Raw genomic sequence first — 18,410 nt, 5'->3', positions numbered from 1 at the left:
CCTCGCTCAGCCTGGTACAGGATAATGAGGGCCCCTCTCCATGTGCGGCTCCCCTAACACCTCTCACTGGGGCTCCCAGACACCCCTCGTCCAGTCTCATACAGAATAATGAGGGCCCCTGTCCATGTGGGCTCCCCTGAAGGGCTAATGAGGGCGCCTGTGGGCTCCCCTGACACCTCTCACTGGGGCTCCTAGACACCCCTCGTCCAGTCTCATACAGGATAATGAGGGCCGCTGTCCATGTGGGCTCCCCTGAAGGGCTAATGAGGGCGCCTGTGGGCTCCCCTGACACCTCTCACTGGGGCTCCTAGACACCCCTCGTCCAGTCTCATACAGGATAATGAGGGCCGCTGTCCATGTGGGCTCCCCTGAAGGGCTAATGAGGGCGCCTGTGGGCTCCCCTGACACCTCTCACTGGGGCTCCTAGACACCCCTCGTCCAGTCTCATACAGGATAATGAGGGCCGCTGTCCATGTGGGCTCCCCTGACAGGATAACGAGGGCCCCTGTGGGCTCCCCAGACACCCCTCGCTCAGTCTCATGCAGGATAATGAGGCCCCTGTGGGCTCCCCTGGCACCTCTCACCTAGGCTCCTAGACTCCCTCCTCTCAGTCCCCTGAGGGCACCTTCTTGTGTTAGACTAGTGCTGGCCTGCGTGCCTTCACCACTGACTGGTTCATTGTGCGGCCTGCGCCCGACCTTGGGGCAGAGCCGGGAGACTGGGCAGCATTCTGTTAGTGAGACCCCAGGGGCTCACCTGGACCCCCCTGGGCCTCCCGCCGGCCCTCCCCAGCCTTGTCCTTTCCTTCTGATATGTGAAGTGCGCTTCGGGGCCCCTCTCGCCTCAGGGCCCCATGTTCACATCACGCTGCTGCTAGTACAGAGTGAATGTTGGAGCCACCCGCCCCTCTCCGGACGGTACCCCCGGCCCCTGTTAGCAGCACGGTCGGACTCGCTGAGTTGGGCCCTTCCCTGGATCATGCGCTCCGCGCAGACGTGTGGCATCGGGTTCTGAGTTTGGGACCTTGTGGCCCCCACCCCCGCTCGGGCGCAGCTCTGACAAGCGCAGCTCGGAGGTGTTTACCTTGCCATCAGCCTGTAAGCTCATTACCCCCGAGCGCTTTTGTGCCCCGGCCGAGGCCCCGCCTCTGGTGGCAGCGCAGCCCCCCAGCCCTGGCGCCTGCCTAAAACAAACGCAGGCAGCTCGGAGGCTGCACTCAGCCAATTAAGGCGCCCTCACTGCTCTCCTCCTACCACTGCACCCTCAGCCCTCTGCTGAAGGCGACACCACAAAAAAGATTTGGCAAAAAAAATCCCTGCGCCAGCTTGGGGTGCGTCTGCCAGTCTGCGTCCTGGCGGAAACATGTCGATGAGCCCCAAGCACACGACGCCCTTCTCAGTGTCAGACATCCTGAGCCCCCTGGAGGAGAGCTACAAGAAGGTGGGCATGGAGGCCGGCGCCCTGGGGGGCTACCGGCAGCCCGGCATGCAGCAGAGCCCCATGGGCCACGGCGGGGGCACCTACCACATGGCCACCGTACCCCAGCTCTCCCACGCCAGCATGGGCGGCTACTGCAACGGCAACCTGGCTAACATGGGCGAGCTGCCCCCCTACCAGGAGACCATGCGGAGCAGCGCCTCCACGGGGGGCTGGTACGGCGCCAACCCGGACCCGCGCTTCTCCACAAGTAAGTCTCAGCCTGTGCTGCGGGCAAAGCTGGGCAAAGTGCACCCACACTTAAAACCACGTCCCGAAAACGAAAGCTGTAGAATGATAGAATGTGTGAAGGGGTGCAGGGTGGGGCGTAGGGTAAAGCAGGGGTGCTGGGCAGGTGCTTCGAAAGAGTGGCACCTGAAGTAATAAAGCTTCTTCAAGACGACGGTGCGCACGTCCTGCCATGTCTACAAGGGCCCTAGATTAGGTGCCCGCTCTCTATGCCACCCTGCGGTGTGCGCCCGCTCTCCGTGCCACCCAGCGATGTGCGCCCGCTCTCCGTGCCACCCTGCGATGTGCGTTCGCTCTCCGTGCCACCCTGCGATGTGCGTCCGCTCCCCGTGCCACCCCGCGATGTGCGACCGGTCCCCGTGCCACCCCGCGATGTGCGACCGCTCCCCCTGCCACCCTGTGGTGTGACCCGCTCCCCCTGCCACCCTGTGGTGTTCGCCCGCTCCCCCTGCCACCCTGTGGTGTTCGCCCGCTCCCCGTGCCACCCTGTGGTGTGATACCGTTCCTGCCTAGAGTTCCACTCTCACATCCAGGATCCCAGGTCTCTGTTTCCCTTCAGCTCCGGGTCCGACTGTCCACTGCAGTCCTTCGGCCGCGAGGCCCCAAATCTCAGAATCGGGGGTGTCGAGAAGTCGCCAAAGCCCAGGGGTGGAAGCCCTGAGGGGCCGCCCTGGGGTGATGCGGGCAGCCGTGCGCTGTTGAAATGCGCACAGTCTGTACTGGGATAGAAATCTCCCTTCTTCGTACTGACCTTATCATATTGTACTCTCAGGGCCCTGTCCCCCCAAGTCTAGGCTCCTGAGACCCCGGAGCAAAACCTACCACTGCCGGCTGCAGGAGGGAGCTTCAGTTCAAACTCTCCCGGGGCCAAGCCGGGCGGCTTCATCAGTGCTCATTAAATATATACTTTCAAAGGCGCCCACAATTGTTTCCCATAAGTTTGTATTTAAATAACGGTTTAAAGGCTGAATTTACACTCTGCCCAATCGCAATTATAAAAATGACAATTTGTTAGCTGTTTCTACATTTACCTAATTGAGACTTTTACTTGTTCATCTACTAGTTTCCAAAACAAAAATAAGCCTGTGTGCGCATATATATATATATATATATATATATATATATATATATATATATAACTCCAGTGTATGTCTGTGCGTGTGTGTGTGTGTGTATATATATATATATATATATAAATCTATCTATACATATATATATATATATATATATATATATATATATATATATATATATATATACACACACACACACACACACATTTACACCGCGCAGATATGCAATTTTATGACACACTTGTTAGCTGGAAATAAGCAGAGTTACAAATTATTTCTTTCGAAAATAAATTCCTATTTATCTTTTTTTTAAAAATATTTTTTTGCCGGAGAAAGGACCAAGGTACAAATAGAAAAAAGTGGTTAACTTTTAGACCCCAGTATTTCTGTTTCTTTTTTACGTTACTTCCTCAACAATTGCCCCTGTTTTCCTAGGGTGGACGCGCCAGCGACGCCTCAGTTGTCTTTCAATTCACGTTCGTAAACAATATTTCTGTTGTTCCTTAAAGCGAATCAACAATATTTCCGCTGTCCTTTAGGGTAAAGATGTCAGTTATATTTCTGTTTTCCTTTAAAACAACGTCACCGAAAAATGTACCGTTTACTGAGTATGAGAAAGTAGCCAAGAATGGTAGCATCCGCCAACAATTGTACTTTTTAATGGACTCGCTTCGGTTTCTCTAGAGGGCAAATCGCTAACAAATCGTATTATTTTCTTTTGCTTAACGTCGCCACAGTAATATTTCATGTTTTTCTTGTAAAACGTAATCCCGTCTTACTTTTCCTATCGGATAAGTCAATAAGCAATATTTCTATTTTAAAATATGACCATCTTCACTAGCTATTTGTTAAAACAAATAAATCGTATGAAGCACAATTATTTGCGAAGCCATTAATACTGTGAGCTGCTTTCCCTGAATCCCAGAGTCTCTTTGTTTTTTCCCCAAAACGAACTTTTTTTCTCGGGGAAGCCCCGGTGCCCAGTTTCGCGTGACTTGTCTGTGCGGCCGGGTGGGCGTCAGAGCCGCTGCCCTCAACGGGCTCGCTTGGCACGGTGGGTACTGAGGGTGGCCTGGTTACAGGGGTGCCGCGGGACTGCCTGCACTTTCCCCAGTGAGGGGCTCCCTCGAGAGGCTCCTGCGGGGTTCAGGACGGCTCACGGTAGGTCGTTCGGTGTAGCTCCTGAATTACTCCTGGGGCCATAGCCAGACCCTGGGAGGGATCTTAGGGAGGGATCCACGCGTTCTTGAAACTCTCTGTGAAGGGTCCTCGCTGAATATAGTGCAACTCTCGGGGACCGACAGTCTTTCACACACCCCTGCTACGAGGGCGCTGTCGATGCTCAGTTCCAGTGATGATCCCACCCCCAGCCTTCCCGATGACTCTGGGCGGACGCACCTGGAGTTTTCGGCGCGGTGTCTGGGTCCGCTCGGGTGCTGCAGATTCTCTCTTAGGGTTTGTGTGTGTTTTGGGGGGAGGGGGTCTAGCTGCACCACGGGGGGTCCCGGCGGCACTGCTGTAGATTCTCCAGGGATGGTCTCAGCCCAGGATGCCCTAGATCAGAGGTCTCCAAACTATTTAATGCTGCGCCCCCCCAGTTGAAAAATCAAAATCATTGCCCACCCCCCTCAGAATTTTTCACAATTATTTTATAAACATGGCAATTTTAAAATATGTCTAAACCTATTTAAACATTGCAGTTAAGTACTGTTACCTTTTTAAAACTGCAATAACATGCTTCTGCTTAAAATAAAGGCCTGTTATCTGTATAATATTTATTTTGGTCAGAGTCTGGATCACTTCAGGCCCCCCAAGGGGGGCCCGCCCCCCACTTGGAAGACCTCTGGCCTAGATGTTCTGGTGGTTGGGGGGATGGGGGTCTGCCTGCACCAAGGAGATCCAGGCGGCCTGCTGTAGATTCTCCAGAGAACTCCCAGTTTAGGGTGACCTAGTTGCTTTGGTAGGGAAGGGGGTGAGGGGTCTGGCTGCACCACAGGAGTCTCAGCAGCAGTAATTTAGATTCTCCAGGGACAGTCAGAGGCCAGAGTGATCTAGATTCTCTGGTGTGTGGGGGGGATAGATTATCTGGGGACAGTCAGGGCGGCCTAGATGCTCGGGTTTGGAGTGGGGGTGAGCGGCGGAAGTGCTGTAGATTCTCCAGGGACAGTCAGAGGACAGGGTGATCTAGATGCTCTGGTGTGTGTGGGGGGTAGATTATCTGGGGACAGTCAGGGCGGCCTAGATGCTCTGGTGTGTGTGGGGGTAGATTATCTGGGGACAGTCAGGGCGGCCTAGATGCTCTGGTTTGGAGTGGGGGTAGATTATCTGGGGACAGTCAGGGCGGCCTAGATGCTCTGGTGTGTGTGGGGGTAGATTATCTGGGGACAGTCAGGGCGGCCTAGATGCTCTGGTTTGGAGTGGGGGTGAGCGGCGGAAGTGCTGTAGATTCTCCAGGGAAAGTCAGAGGCCAGGGTGACCTAGATGCTCTGGTGTGTGTGTGTGGGGGGGGATAGATTATCTGGGAACAGTCAGGGCGGTCTAGATGCTCTGGTGGGGATGGGATGGGGTAGATTCTATGCCGACACGCAGAGGCCAGGGCGACCTAGATGCTCTGGTTGGGGCGGCAGTGCTGTAGATTCTCCGGGGACAGTCAGAGGACAGGGTGATCTAGATGCTCTGGTGTGTGTGGGGGGTAGATTATCTGGGGACAGTCAGGGCGGCCTAGATGCTCTGGTGTGTGTGGGGGTAGATTATCTGGGGACAGTCAGGGCGACCTAGATGCTCTGGTTTGGAGTGGGGGTGAGCGGCGGAAGTGCTGTAGATTCTCCAGGGACAGTCAGAGGCCAGGGTGACCTAGATGCTCTGGTGTGTGTGGGGGGTAGATTATCTGGGAACAGTCAGGGCGGCCTAGATGCTCTGGTTGGGGTGGGATGGGGTAGATTCTATGCGGACAGTCAGAGAGGCCAGGGTGACCTAGATGCTCTGGTGTGTGTGGGGGTAGATTATCTGGGAACAGTCAGGGCGGTCTAGATGCTCTGGTTGGGGTGGGATGGGGTAGATTCTATGCCGACACGCAGAGGCCAGGGCGATCTAGATGCTCTGGTTGGGGCGGCAGTGCTGTAGATTCTCCGGGGACAGTCAGAGGCCAGGGTGACCTAGATGCTCTGGTGTTTGTGGGGGGTAGATTATCTGGGAACAGTCAGGGCGGTCTAGATGCTCTGGTTGGGATGGGATGGGGTAGATTCTATGCGGACAGTCAGAGGCCAGGGCGATCTAGATGCTCTGGTTGGGGCGGCAGTGCTGTAGATTCTCCGTGGACGGTCCCACTGGGTGTATTGCGAGGGGTTGTGGGATAGCCACTTTGGTTGAGTCACTAGACTCTACCGGAAGGGTGCGAATCCTGGGCCAGACACACTAATGTTTCCATTTTTCTCTCCTTCCAGTTTCCCGCTTCATGGGCCCTTCCTCCGGGATGAACATGGGGAGCATGGGGAGCATGGGGGGCCTGGGCTCCCTGGGAGACGTGGCCAAAGGCATGGCGCCCCTGCAGAGCGCCCCGCGGAGGAAGCGGAGGGTGCTGTTCTCGCAGGCGCAGGTCTACGAGCTGGAGCGGCGCTTCAAGCAGCAGAAGTACCTCTCGGCCCCGGAGCGGGAGCACCTGGCCAGCATGATCCACCTGACGCCCACCCAGGTGAAGATCTGGTTCCAGAACCACCGCTACAAGATGAAGCGCCAGGCCAAGGACAAGGCGGCGCAGCAGCAGATGGCGCAGCAGGAGGGGGGCGCTTCGTGCCAGCAGCAGCAGTCCCCGCGCAGGGTGGCAGTGCCCGTGCTGGTGAAGGACGGCAAGCCCTGCCAGGCGGGCTCCAACCCCCCGCAGGCGCACCAGGGCCACCCGGCGCCGGCGCAGCACCAGGGCCACCCGCAGGCCGGCAGCGCGGGCCCCGCCGCGGACCTCGGGCCCCACGCCGCCAGCCCCGCCAGCCTGTCCCACCTGAACTCCTCCGGCGCGGACTACGGGCCCAGCATGGGCTGCTCCACCCTGCTCTACGGGCGGACCTGGTGAGGCGGCCCCGGGCCGGGCTATTTATGGGCTGCTGGAGTCACAAGAGCCCCTGAGAGGAGGCTTGAGAGGGGGCTGGAGAGACTCCTAGCAGGAGCTCGGAGGCCTCGAGAACGGGCCATTCCAGGGTGGCCCCTTCAGACTCCACAAGGACCGGGCAGGGCCCCCGCCCTGCGAGCCTGCGGGAGGGGCTCGGACACAGGACAGCTGCCCCGAGGAACGTGTCCAACCCACTCCCTCTTATTCCCGAACCTTTGGGAAATCGATGTGAAATTGTAGCTGTAAATCTTTTGTTGGGACGCACATTTTAGTTTTTAGAAGAATGTAAATGAAGTTGTATACACCCCCCGCCGCCCTGGCCCCCTCCAATGTGACCCTTTCCATTTTCATCTCATCTCATTATGTCCATTTGATTTTGGAAATATTATTATTATTTTTTTTTTTACTTTGCGCCTTCTTCCTTTTCTGCTGTAACTCTGTAGATGTAGGCGCTGGGATGAGACCCGCTTCTTACAAACTAATAAATGCTCGCGATGTGAAAGGCCCAAGTTGTTCTCGCTCATCCCTGGCGCACGAGCTTTGCCTTCTGGGCTCTGTTTGTATGCCCCCTCCTAAAAACAAAACAAAAAAAAGGAACAACAAACTACCTTTGGTATTCTAACATCACCCAAACATAATCATTGTGTTTTTTTATTGAACACATGTTCCAAAGTTGCCAAACACGACTTTATATAAGTGATAATATACAAGACGTGCGTTGCAGCTTGGCATTGCTGAGTGAGGGATGTTTTCGGCTTGTGTCGCTTGGCATTGCTGAGTGAGGGATGTTTTCGGCTTGTGACGCTTGGCATCGCGGAGTGAGGGATGTTTTCGGCTTGTGTCGCTTGGCATCGCGGAGTAAAGGATGTTTTTGGCTTGTGACGCTTGGCATCGCTGAGTGAGGGATGTTTTCGGCTTGTGACGCTTGGCATCGCGGAGTGAGGGATGTTTTCGGCTTGTGTCGCTTGGCATCGCGGAGAGAGGGATGTTTTCGGCTTGTGTCGCTTGGCATCGCGGAGTAAAGGATGTTTTCGGCTTGTGTCGCTTGGCATTGCTGAGTGAGGGATGTTTTTGGCTTGTGTCGCTTGGCATTGCTGAGTGAGGGATGTTTTCGGCTTGTGTCGCTTGGCATCGCGGAGTGAGGGATGTTTTCGGCTTGTGTCGCTTGGCATCGCGGAGTGAGGGATGTTTTCGGCTTGTTTGGGTGCAGTTTGGCATCGCGGAGCGAGGGATGTTTTCGGCTTGTGTCGCTTGGCATTGCTGAGTGAGGGATGTTTTCGGCTTGTGACGCTTGGCATCGCGGAGTAAAGGATGTTTTCGGCTTGTGTCGCTTGGCATCGCGGAGTAAAGGAAGTTTTCGGCTTGTGTCGCTTGGCATTGCTGAGTGAGGGATGTTTTCGGCTTGTGTCGCTTGGCATTGCTGAGTGAGGGATGTTTTTGGCTTGTGTCGCTTGGCATTGCTGAGTGAGGGATGTTTTTGGCTTGTGTCGCTTGGCATTGCTGAGTGAGGGATGTTTTTGGCTTGTGTCGCTTGGCATTGCTGAGTGAGGGATGTTTTTGGCTTGTGACGCTTGGCATCGCGGAGTGAGGGATGTTTTCGGCTTGTTTGGGTGCAGTTTGGCATCGCGGAGCGAGGGATGTTTTACATGATCGCGTCGAGGCTTCAGTGGGCGGGAATCCGGGAGTCCAGTCTTAGTTTAGATCCAGGGCCTCGGCTCGGCTGGAAGGATTTTTACAGGAATCATCATTTGACACAATTCTGCTGTAACTTTTCCTTAACTTATTGTTGCCAGTTTGTGACGAAAGGCAAAGTTGTGATTTTTGGCGGAACTTTGGTATTTCACACCCCAAGACCTCCGAAGCAGGCCACGAAGTACAAGTAAGGGTTGTTGCCCTCGGCCTTAGGACACGTAGAGAGGGGCCCCTCACCCACGGGGCCCGGGCGGAGCTCTCAGTGCCGAAGAGACCAGCTCCGCCACAGAAACGTATTCTTACATTTTAGGGCAGCGCTTTAACTGGCCCCGGGCCCCTCAGGGTCGGGGATCCGGTGCCAAACGCTGCTTCTCTTGCTTGGCTCTGCCACAAGTTCCATCTTGTTGGGTAGCAGGGTCAGATGGCTGCGGCTGGGAGGATTTATATATATTGTTATATCTATTCTTATAATAATGTACCTCGAGAAGTCCGGCATCCGTGTCTCCTACTTCGGCCCAGCATTCGCCTTTGTCCGCGCTTCCTTGTTTATTTATGTATTTATTTATTTATGAGCAAAGTACATTTCACACTCTTTTATTTGTTTGTTTTTGGATTTCATTCGAGCAGATGGGAAGCAAGGTGTACTTAAAATGGTTATTATTTTTATTAAGGGGTGCTTGCATTCGTTGTACTGCGAAGCGAGAGGGAACTCCCAACCCAAAATAGACTGCAATAATATAATACGCAAACACAGCTTTGGCGCAACGCAAGACCCGCGAAAGCGGGCCCCACCTTTCAGGGGCTCCCCGTTCAGCCTTAGACCTGAAAATAGCTATCCGGGACTGAGGGCCCTTCCCACCTTCTCCGGGGGGCGCCATCATTTTATAGTTCATCACAGCAACCGCATACATAGATGCGTAATTCCGCAAGTTTGAAAACCTTACTGTGCGCAAACGCGCACACTCCCTTGCTGTTTTTATTGCGTAAATATTGCTTTTGTGTAGACCCCTGGACGAAACAAACGCCAGTAATATTTCTGCAGGGTTTCATGTGTGACGTTAGTTGGGACTCAGTTACAGAGTGGATGTCAGATGCAGAATTGCACCTTGGAGGTCCCGCCGCCTCCGTCCACTCGGCCGGAGCCCTCCACGGCTGCGGCGCTTCTTCGGCTCAGAAGTCCTGACCGCAGCGTGCATTATCACTTATTGTGTCGATACCTGTGTCATTGCCAGTCTGTTACATTCGTGTAGCAAAGAGCAAACATTTAAATAGGCGCCGCAACGAGGAGCAGATCTTCTATACCGTGTCCGTGAGTCTGCGCGCATCTGAAACCGGGACCCGTCGCGGATCCGACCAAGACGAAGCCACATTGTGTGCGCATTCATTAGAAAGCGCCCAGATGGTTGTAAACGTAAATACAGCGCCCTGTAGCCTCCCGTATGAACAGGACCGTCACTGCACGCACTATAAATGTACAGCTGTGCGCCCGACACGCACTCGGACCGCAGCGCTTTCAGTCTCTGGCCGCCCTTTCCAGGCGCCTCTGCGATTCCCGCCACAGGATTCTGTTTAAGCGTATTTGGTTATTGAAGATTGCTTTCTCTAAATGCATCGGCTAATGTGGTTATTACTGTTATTTTTTTGGTATCATTTTATTAAAATATTGTCTCAAGTCAACTTGTAAAAATGGCAATAAAAAATAGAACGTTTTCCTGTTATTGAACGGACGCATTCGGTCTTGTTCGACGACTAGGGGTTCAGTCTTTCCACTGACGGCTGCCAGGCACTGGTTAAGGTGTGGGAGAGTGAGCTCCGGCCCCGGGACCCCAACCTTTCAGGGGCACCCGATAGAGCCACTTCTATTCTGCAGAGTCTCGCCCTCATCACCTTGAATAATTCTCAGATTGTTTTAACTACCGCCTTCTATGAGTTTATGTTTTTTTATTACGGGAGATGTTTGTGAGTCTTTTACCGACATTTTGTAGAGAAACGTTGTTTTCAACAAACACCATCAACATCCACAAAAATGTTCCTTTTAGATGGAAACATGACCTCACATACGATAAATGGGAGGGTGCCACGGAGATTATTTGTAGTTAGTGAGCTGCTGCTGTGTTAAAATTTTGAAAACTCATATCACTATCCCTGATTATTAGATGTAAAAAAAAAGACTTAGAATTTGGACGAGTGTGCCTGTGCCCCGTCAGTGACCTGGCCAAAGAGGGCATGAACAAGCTGAAACTGGATAATACATTCCGAACTGTTCCGAACAGGTGCCCCATAATACGTTTGTCCCAGGGCCCCCAAAATCCTTAATATGCCCCTGCATTTTGTTCCCTGCTTTACGCACTATTTCACCCTCCAGGGCTCAGGGTGCCCTCCTTTTTATTGGGGGACCGTCCGCGGCGGCGGCGATCCCCTGGAGTCAGTGTCGGTCACTCTACTCTTACATATACAAATATACTTTCCACATATTTAATCTGAGAATGTGCGCAGATTGTGGATTCACTCCGAAATACAGGGAAGTGAAGGCCTGCCAACATAAAGTGAGTAAAAGAGGTCTGCTGGACAGACAGAGCGACAGGCTCGCAGGCACTTAAACTGCACCTTAGTTCACCCCTCGTCGTCCTTTTACGCAGGGAAAGCAGTCGCTATGCGGTGATCCTGCACATCCTCCTCTGAGCTGCCGAACTTGAGGCTTTCCATTCGCGGATCTAAATGTGGATTTGTATGAAAGGGTCACAACAAAAGAGAGAGCTCTGCTGCCCCAGATCCCGAGGTGTCAGTATTACCATGTGAATGAAGTGCGAGTTGTTTATTCGAAAGAAAGATCCTTGTAGAACATTATCTGAGGCCTGCAAGCTGTAGCGCCTAAACCAGGAGCTTTCCCGGGGTGTTGTCTCCGTCTCGGCCCGGCCGGGGGCTGCCCCTCCGGTAATTGGCGACTGTGTACACGGTTTATCTTCTCACAGAGACCCCCTCCCATTACAGAAGCTCATTTCCACTTTGTCTGCCAGAGGCTTAGTGGAAAGTCTGTTTGCTGCCGCCGCAGAAAGGTGAATTAATGGCTGCTGGTGTAGCGCGGCCGGCTGAGGCGACCCGCGGGCATTTCCATATCAATCGGAGCAGAGCACAGGACCTGAAGGACCCCAAACCCCCCTCAGCGCCCCGTCAGGCCCACTGGGGGTTGTACATTCTCCGACTTGAGGCGGGTCTCTTGGGATCTTGTACCGCTCTCTCAATCTAGCGCGCAACCCCCCACGCTAGAGTAAGCGGGACGCCACCGCCTGTAAGGCGAACCTCGTCGACCGCCGGCCCCACCGCGCTCCCCCCGGTCTCAATAAGGAAACAGTCGTGTTAGCCTGTGCAGAGCTTCAGCATCTGCAGAGCGTGCGCTGAGCACACCTCACCTTCACGCACCTTGTGCAGGTAGAGCAGCTGGAGACACCTGCATGTGCCCTCATACCCCCCACACCTCTTCACCCTGCACTGTGCCCTCCACCGCGCAGCCTTCTGTAGGTGCCTGCCTCTGCCACCTGTATGTGCCCCTCACACCCCCAGCACCTCTTCACCCTGCACTGTGCCCTCCACCGCAGCAGCCTTCTGTAGGCGCCTGCCTCTGCCACCTGTATGTGCCCTCACACCCCCAGCACCTCTTCACCCTGCACTGTGCCCTCCACCGCGCAGCCTTCTGTAGGTGCCTGCCTCTGCCACCTGTATGTGCCCCTTACACTGGTATCTGCACTGAACCCTCCACCACTGCACCCTTCTGTAGGTGCCTGCCTCTGCCACCTGTATGTGCCCTCACACCCCCAGCACCTCTTTACCCTGCACTGTGCCCTCCACCACTGGAGCCTTCTGTAGGTGCCTGCCTCTGCCACCTATATGTGCCCTCACACCCCCAGCACCTCTTCACCCTGCACTGTGCCCTCCACCACCGCAGCCTTCTGTAGGCTCCTGCTCCTGACACCAGATAGAAACACCTTACGTGCCCCTCACACCTCCCGTACCTGCACTGTGGTGCCCTCTATCACTGCAGCCCTGCACCACAGCAGCCCTCCACCACAGCAGCCTTCCGTAGGTACCTGCCGCTGACACTTGTATATGCCCCTCACACTTCCTGCACATGCACTGTGGTCTCTACCACTGCAGTCCTCTGTAGGAACCTGCCCCTGACATCAGCTAGTGACATCTCTACGTGCCCCTCACACCTCCTATACCCGCACTGCACCCTCCACCACCTCAGCCTTCCGTAGGTACCTGCCTCTGATACCAGTACATGTCCCTCACGCCTCCTGTACCTACACTGGGCCCTCTACCACAGCAGCCATATGTAGGTACCTTCTTCTGACCTCTGTGGGCCCCCTCACACCTCCTGAACCTGCACTGTGCCCTCCACCACAGCAGCGTTCTGTAGGTTTGTGCCCCTTACACCACCTGTACCTGCACTGTGCCCTCCATCCCCACAGCCTTCTGCAGGTGCTGGCCTCTGGTACCTGTATTGTACCCCTCACACATGCTGTAACTGCAGCTTTCTGTAAGTACTTTCCTCTGACACCAGTACGGTTCCCCTCACACATCCTGTACCTGCACTGTGGTCTCCAACATAGTAGCTTTCTTTATGTACCTTCCCCTGACGTCAACTGGAGACACCTGAATGTGGCCATCAAACCTCTTGTACCAGGACTGTGCCCACCACCACCGTAGCCTTCCGTAGGTACCTGCCTCTGAGACCTGTAGGTGCCCTCACACCACCGACACCCCTTCACCCTGCACTGTGCCCTCCACCGCAGCAGCCTTCCGTAGGTACCTGCCTCTGAGACCTGTAGTTGCCCTGCCTCCTGACACCTCCAGTACCCGCACTGTGCCGCCTTCTGTAAGTCCCCCCCTCTGTCAGATGTACGTGCCTCTGCCCCCAACGCCTACTGCACTTACACTCTACTCTTGTCAGGTTTGCCCAGAAAGAACTCAACGCTTCCCAGGAATGGCATGATGCTAAGAATGGACCCACCTCTAGGCACCACTGGGTTCCTAAATGAAGCTAACACTGGACCCCTGAGATGCCAGGTGAGGGAAAGGAGGAGGGAAAGGGACTGCTGGTAAGGAGGCCTGAAATGACAAATCTAAGAAAGATTTGATAGTATGTGTATGTCTTAAATTGAATAATCATCTAAAAATATGTACATATAATACCGCTGATACCTGCAATAAATGTCTTAAAATATTTCCTTTCAAAGGGAAATAAGCTTTCCAGAATTAGATCCACATTTATATCTTTCAAAAGGTTCTTTATCCTCAGTGCTTCACTCATAAGAAACAATACACACAGCTCGCACTTTCTTGTGAAGATGTCTTGTGATATATTTTCACAACAGTGTAAGCTTTCCTCAGTGTATAAATAGTTATGTCTTAAGTTCTTCTCATGACTGTGCTTCTATCAGCACCTGAATTCATTGTATTTGAAACTCCAGACAACTGCTCTTGTCCTCAGCACATGATGCTTCATTGAAAATGATATAGTTCACCTGTATTGCGCTGTCTTCAGAGCTTGGTAAGTATTGTCAGTTATACTTTTTCATCTGAGTTCATATATGCCAATGAAATTGAATTTCTAAAAAAGATTGCTAAATATAAATAACTAGTACACTTCACTAGAGCGTCTGAACAAGCAAGTTTTTAGCTGAAAAGATGTCATTGTCCGTGAGAAGTCTTATCATAGTCTGTTACTCAAAACACAATTAATAGGGTTCACCTTTGAACAAATGTACATACTTCCAGCATCTTGGTAAAACGCAGTGATTCTATTTTGTTTCACAAGAGTTACTCTTGAAAGAAAAAGTCTTTAAACATTTGAAACTGAAAGTAGTTAACAGCATTCACTACCAACCAAGCTAAAGGCACTTTCCCGAGTTTCAAGAGAACAACTTGAGCTGAGCTGTATTTTTTCTCAGAAGATTTATTTGTTAATACAAAGTCTTTTAACTTTTGACATTGAAAAGTATTAAAACAGCTTTCACTGCCAAGAGAGACAGATATATTTATGCCGTTCTTACACAGAAAACTGTAACAGATATTTCTAAGGTGAAGCTGATTTTCCCAAGGAAACGCTCTGCCACAGCGCTGCCGACCTACTTCAAAAAAGGTGAAAGAGGGTTCACATTCACTCTGCAGATTTATGAGCGACTATCTCCACGAGGATTCGGAATGACTGAGAATTAACACACTCCTTCCAAGGTTCCATAAGTAGGACAAAAAGGCAGAGAGCGCGCCTCCTCTCCCTCCATCAGAGGATGTTTCGAATAGCGAGGGTCACTAGGTGTGGCTACCTTATATACAGCAAACGTCCAGGCAGCTCAGGGCAAAGCATAGTGTTACTTGTAGTTCTCTAAAATCAAGATTTGTTTTTTCCTTGTTTATTAGCTTTGTCCATGAAAATACACATGGAGTGGTCATCTCATTCCAGATCATGACAGCCTCCTGACACAGCAGCCTTCCGTAGGTACCTGCCTCTGACCCCTGTATGTGCCCCTCACTCCACCCGTACCTGCACTGTGCCCTCCACCACCACAGCCTTCCGTAGGCACCTGCCTCTGACCCCTGTATGTGCCCCTCACACCTCCTGTACCTGCACTGTGCCCTCCACCAGCACAGCCTTCCGTAGGCACCTGCCTCTGACCCCTGTATGTGCCCCTCACACCTCCTGTACCTGCACTGTGCCCTCCACCACCACAGCCTTCCGTAGGCACCTGCCTCTGACCCCTGTATGTGCCCCTCACACCTCCTGTACCTGCACTGTGCCCTCCACCAGCACAGCCTTCCGTAGGCACCTGCCTCTGACCCCTGTATGTGCCCCTCAGACCTCCTGTACCTGCACTGTGCCCTCCACCATTGCAGCCTTCTGTAGGTACCTGCTTCTGATAACTGTATCTGCCCCTGCCTCCAGACACCTCCTGTACCTACACTGTACCCTCCACCTCTTGGTATCTCTGCAGCTTTCTGTAGGTATCTGCCTCTAACACCTGTATGTGCCTCTACCTCCAGACACCTCCTGGACCTGCACTGTGGTCTTCACCACTGCAACCTTCTGTAGGTACCTGCCTCTGACACCTATATGTACCCCTCACACCTCCTGTACCTGTACTGTGCCCTCCACTGCAGCATTCTGTGGGTACCTGCCTCTGACATCTGTATCTGACCCTCACATCCCGTGGACCTGCACTGTGTTCACCAGTGCTGCAGCCTTCTGTAGGTACCTACCTCTGACCCCTGTATGTGCCCCTCAAACCTCCTGTACCCGTACTGTGCCCTCCACCATTGCAGCCTTCCCTAGGTACCTGCCTCTGACACCTATATGTACCCCTCACACCTCCTGTACCTGTACTGTGCCCTCCACCATTGCAGACTTCTGTAGGTGCCTGCCTCTGACCCCTGTATGTGCCCCTCACTCCACCCGTACCTGCACTGTGCCCTCCACCACCACAGCCTTCCGTAGGCACCTGCCTCTGACCCCTGTATGTGCCCCTCACACCTCCTGTACCCGCACTGTGCCCTCCACCAGCACAGCCTTCCGTAGGCACCTGCCTCTGACCCCTGTATGTGCCCCTCACACCTCCTGTACCTGCACTGTGCCCTCCACCATTGCAGCCTTCTGTAGGTACCTGCTTCTGATAACTGTATCTGCCCCTGCCTCCAGACACCTCCTGTACCTACACTGTACCCTCCACCTCTTGGTATCTCTGCAGCTTTCTGTAGGTATCTGCCTCTAACACCTGTATGTGCCTCTACCTCCAGACACCTCCTGGACCTGCACTGTGGTCTTCACCACTGCAACCTTCTGTAGGTACCTGCCTCTGACACCTATATGTACCCCGCACACCTCCTGTACCTGTACTGTGCCCTCCACTGCAGCATTCTGTGGGTACCTGCCTCTGACATCTGTATCTGACCCTCACATCCCGTGGACCTGCACTGTGTTCACCAGTGCTGCAGCCTTCTGTAGGTACCTACCTTTGATACCTGTATGTGCCCCTCACACCTCCTGTACCTGTACTGTGCCCTCCACCATTGCAGCCTTCTGTAGGTACCTGCCTCTGACACCTATATGTACCCCTCACACCTCCTGTACCTGTACTGTGCCCTCCACCATTGCAGACGTCTGTAGGTGCCTGCCTCTGATACCTGTATGAGCCCCTGCCTACCGACACCTCCTGAACATGCACTGTTGTCTCCACCACTGCAACCTTCTGCAGGTACCTGCCTCTGACACCTGTATGTGCCCCTCACATCTCCTGTATCTGCACTGTGCCCTCCACTGCAGCATTCTGTGGGTACCTGCCTCTAACATCTGTATCTGCCCCTCACATCCTGTGGACCTGCACTGTGTTCACCAGTGCTGCAGCCTTCTGTAGGTACCTACCTCTGACCCCTGTATGTGCCCCTCAGACCTCCTGTACCTGCACTGTGCCCTCCACCATTGCAGCCTTCTGTAGGTACCTGCTTCTGATACCTGTATCTGCCCCTGCCTTCAGACACCTCCTGTACCTACACTGTACCCTCCACCACTGGGTACCTCTGCAGCTTTCTGTAGGTATCTGCCTCTGACACCTGTATGTGCCCCTCACATCTCCTGTACCTGCACTGTGCCCTCCACTGCAGCATTCTGTTGGTACCTGCCTCTGACATCTGTATCTGCCCCTCACGTCCTGTGGATCTGTACTGTGTACTCCAGAGCTGCAGCTGTCTGTAGGTACCTGCCTTTGACACCTGTATGTGCCCCTCACACCTTATGTACTTGTACTGTGCCCTCCACCATTGCAGCCTTCTGGGGGTACCTGCCTCTGACACCCGTATCTGCCCCTGCCTCCAGACACCTCCTGTACCTGCACTGTACCCTCCACCACTAGGTACCTGCCTGTGACACCTGTATCTGCCCCGCCTCCTGACACCTCCTGGACCTGCACTGTGGTCTCCACCACTGCAGCCTTCTGTAAGTACCTGCCTCTGACACCTGTGTGTGCCCCTCACACCTCCTGTACCTGCACTGTACCCTCCACCAGTAGGTACCTGCCTGTGACACCTGTATCTGCCCCGCCTCCTGACAACTCCTGGACCTGCACTGTGTCCTCCACCACTGCAGCCTTCTGTAAGTACCTGCCTCTGACACCTGTGTGTGCCCCTAACTCCTGACACCTCCTGGACCTCCACTGTGGTCTCCACCACTGCAACCTTCTGTAGGTACCTGCCTCTGACACCTGTATGTGCCCCTCAAACCTCCTGTACCTGCACTGTGCCCTCTGCAGGAGGCTGGCCCTCTATGTAGTGTGCAAAACTAGGCACACTGTGCAGGGGGTCCAGGCAACCACACGTTAGTTTCCAGAGGTAAAAATTAGACCACCTAATACTCCAATTGTTAAGGTAGCTGGTCGACCAGTTAGACTAATCCAGAAGATGTGCTAAGCATTTATTGTACTCACAATATCTATCATGCACCACACTCACTCAATGAATAACTCGAGACCAGAATTTATAAAACTACTTCAGACGTTTATATAATTTTTAAGACCAAAATGGATGAGATACGTTAAGTACTTTTTGAGTTATGATTTTTCAAAGCTTTAATAAAGTTAGTCTTTATGTGCGTAATTACGCACCATAGGAGTCAATGGAAGGCCACCTAGAAAAATGCATATGAAATCACACAGGCGAGTTACCAGTCTCTTCTTTTGCAGGATGGTCAATGAGGTTGGTGGGCACACTGTGCTAGCTAGAGAGTCTCGGGTGGCTCCCGGTTCCGGTGGGAGCAGTGCTGGAAAGTTTAT

At 53.3% G+C, this 18,410-nt stretch overlaps 1 protein-coding gene across 1 annotated transcript; it reads left to right on the top strand.

Annotated features, from left to right (window-relative positions):
- Positions 1 to 1,169: 1,169 nt before the first annotated feature.
- NKX2-1 (NK2 homeobox 1) lies at positions 1,170 to 7,405 on the top strand. The gene is made up of 2 exons (XM_069206034.1): positions 1,170 to 1,687; positions 6,242 to 7,405. Exons 1-2 carry the CDS (start codon positions 1,363 to 1,365, stop codon positions 6,862 to 6,864), a joined length of 948 nt encoding a protein of 315 aa, XP_069062135.1. The 5' UTR covers positions 1,170 to 1,362; the 3' UTR covers positions 6,865 to 7,405.
- The last annotated feature ends 11,005 nt before the right edge of the window (positions 7,406 to 18,410 follow it).

The sequence above is a fragment of the Pleurodeles waltl genome, chromosome 9, assembly GCF_031143425.1.
Source record: "Pleurodeles waltl isolate 20211129_DDA chromosome 9, aPleWal1.hap1.20221129, whole genome shotgun sequence".
In the NCBI taxonomy this organism is placed as follows: Eukaryota; Metazoa; Chordata; class Amphibia; order Caudata; family Salamandridae; genus Pleurodeles; species Pleurodeles waltl.
This window is presented reverse-complemented; position numbering and strand designations above follow the sequence as displayed.

Bases quoted from the DNA above. Each gene is read 5' to 3' on its own strand.
- NKX2-1 (XM_069206034.1), top strand. From the start codon at position 1,363: ATGTCGATGAGCCCCAAGCACACGACGCCCTTCTCAGTGTCAGACATC. The intron at 1,688-6,241 runs GTAAGTCTCAGC...CTCTCCTTCCAG, and splicing joins GGACCCGCGCTTCTCCACAA to TTTCCCGCTTCATGGGCCCT.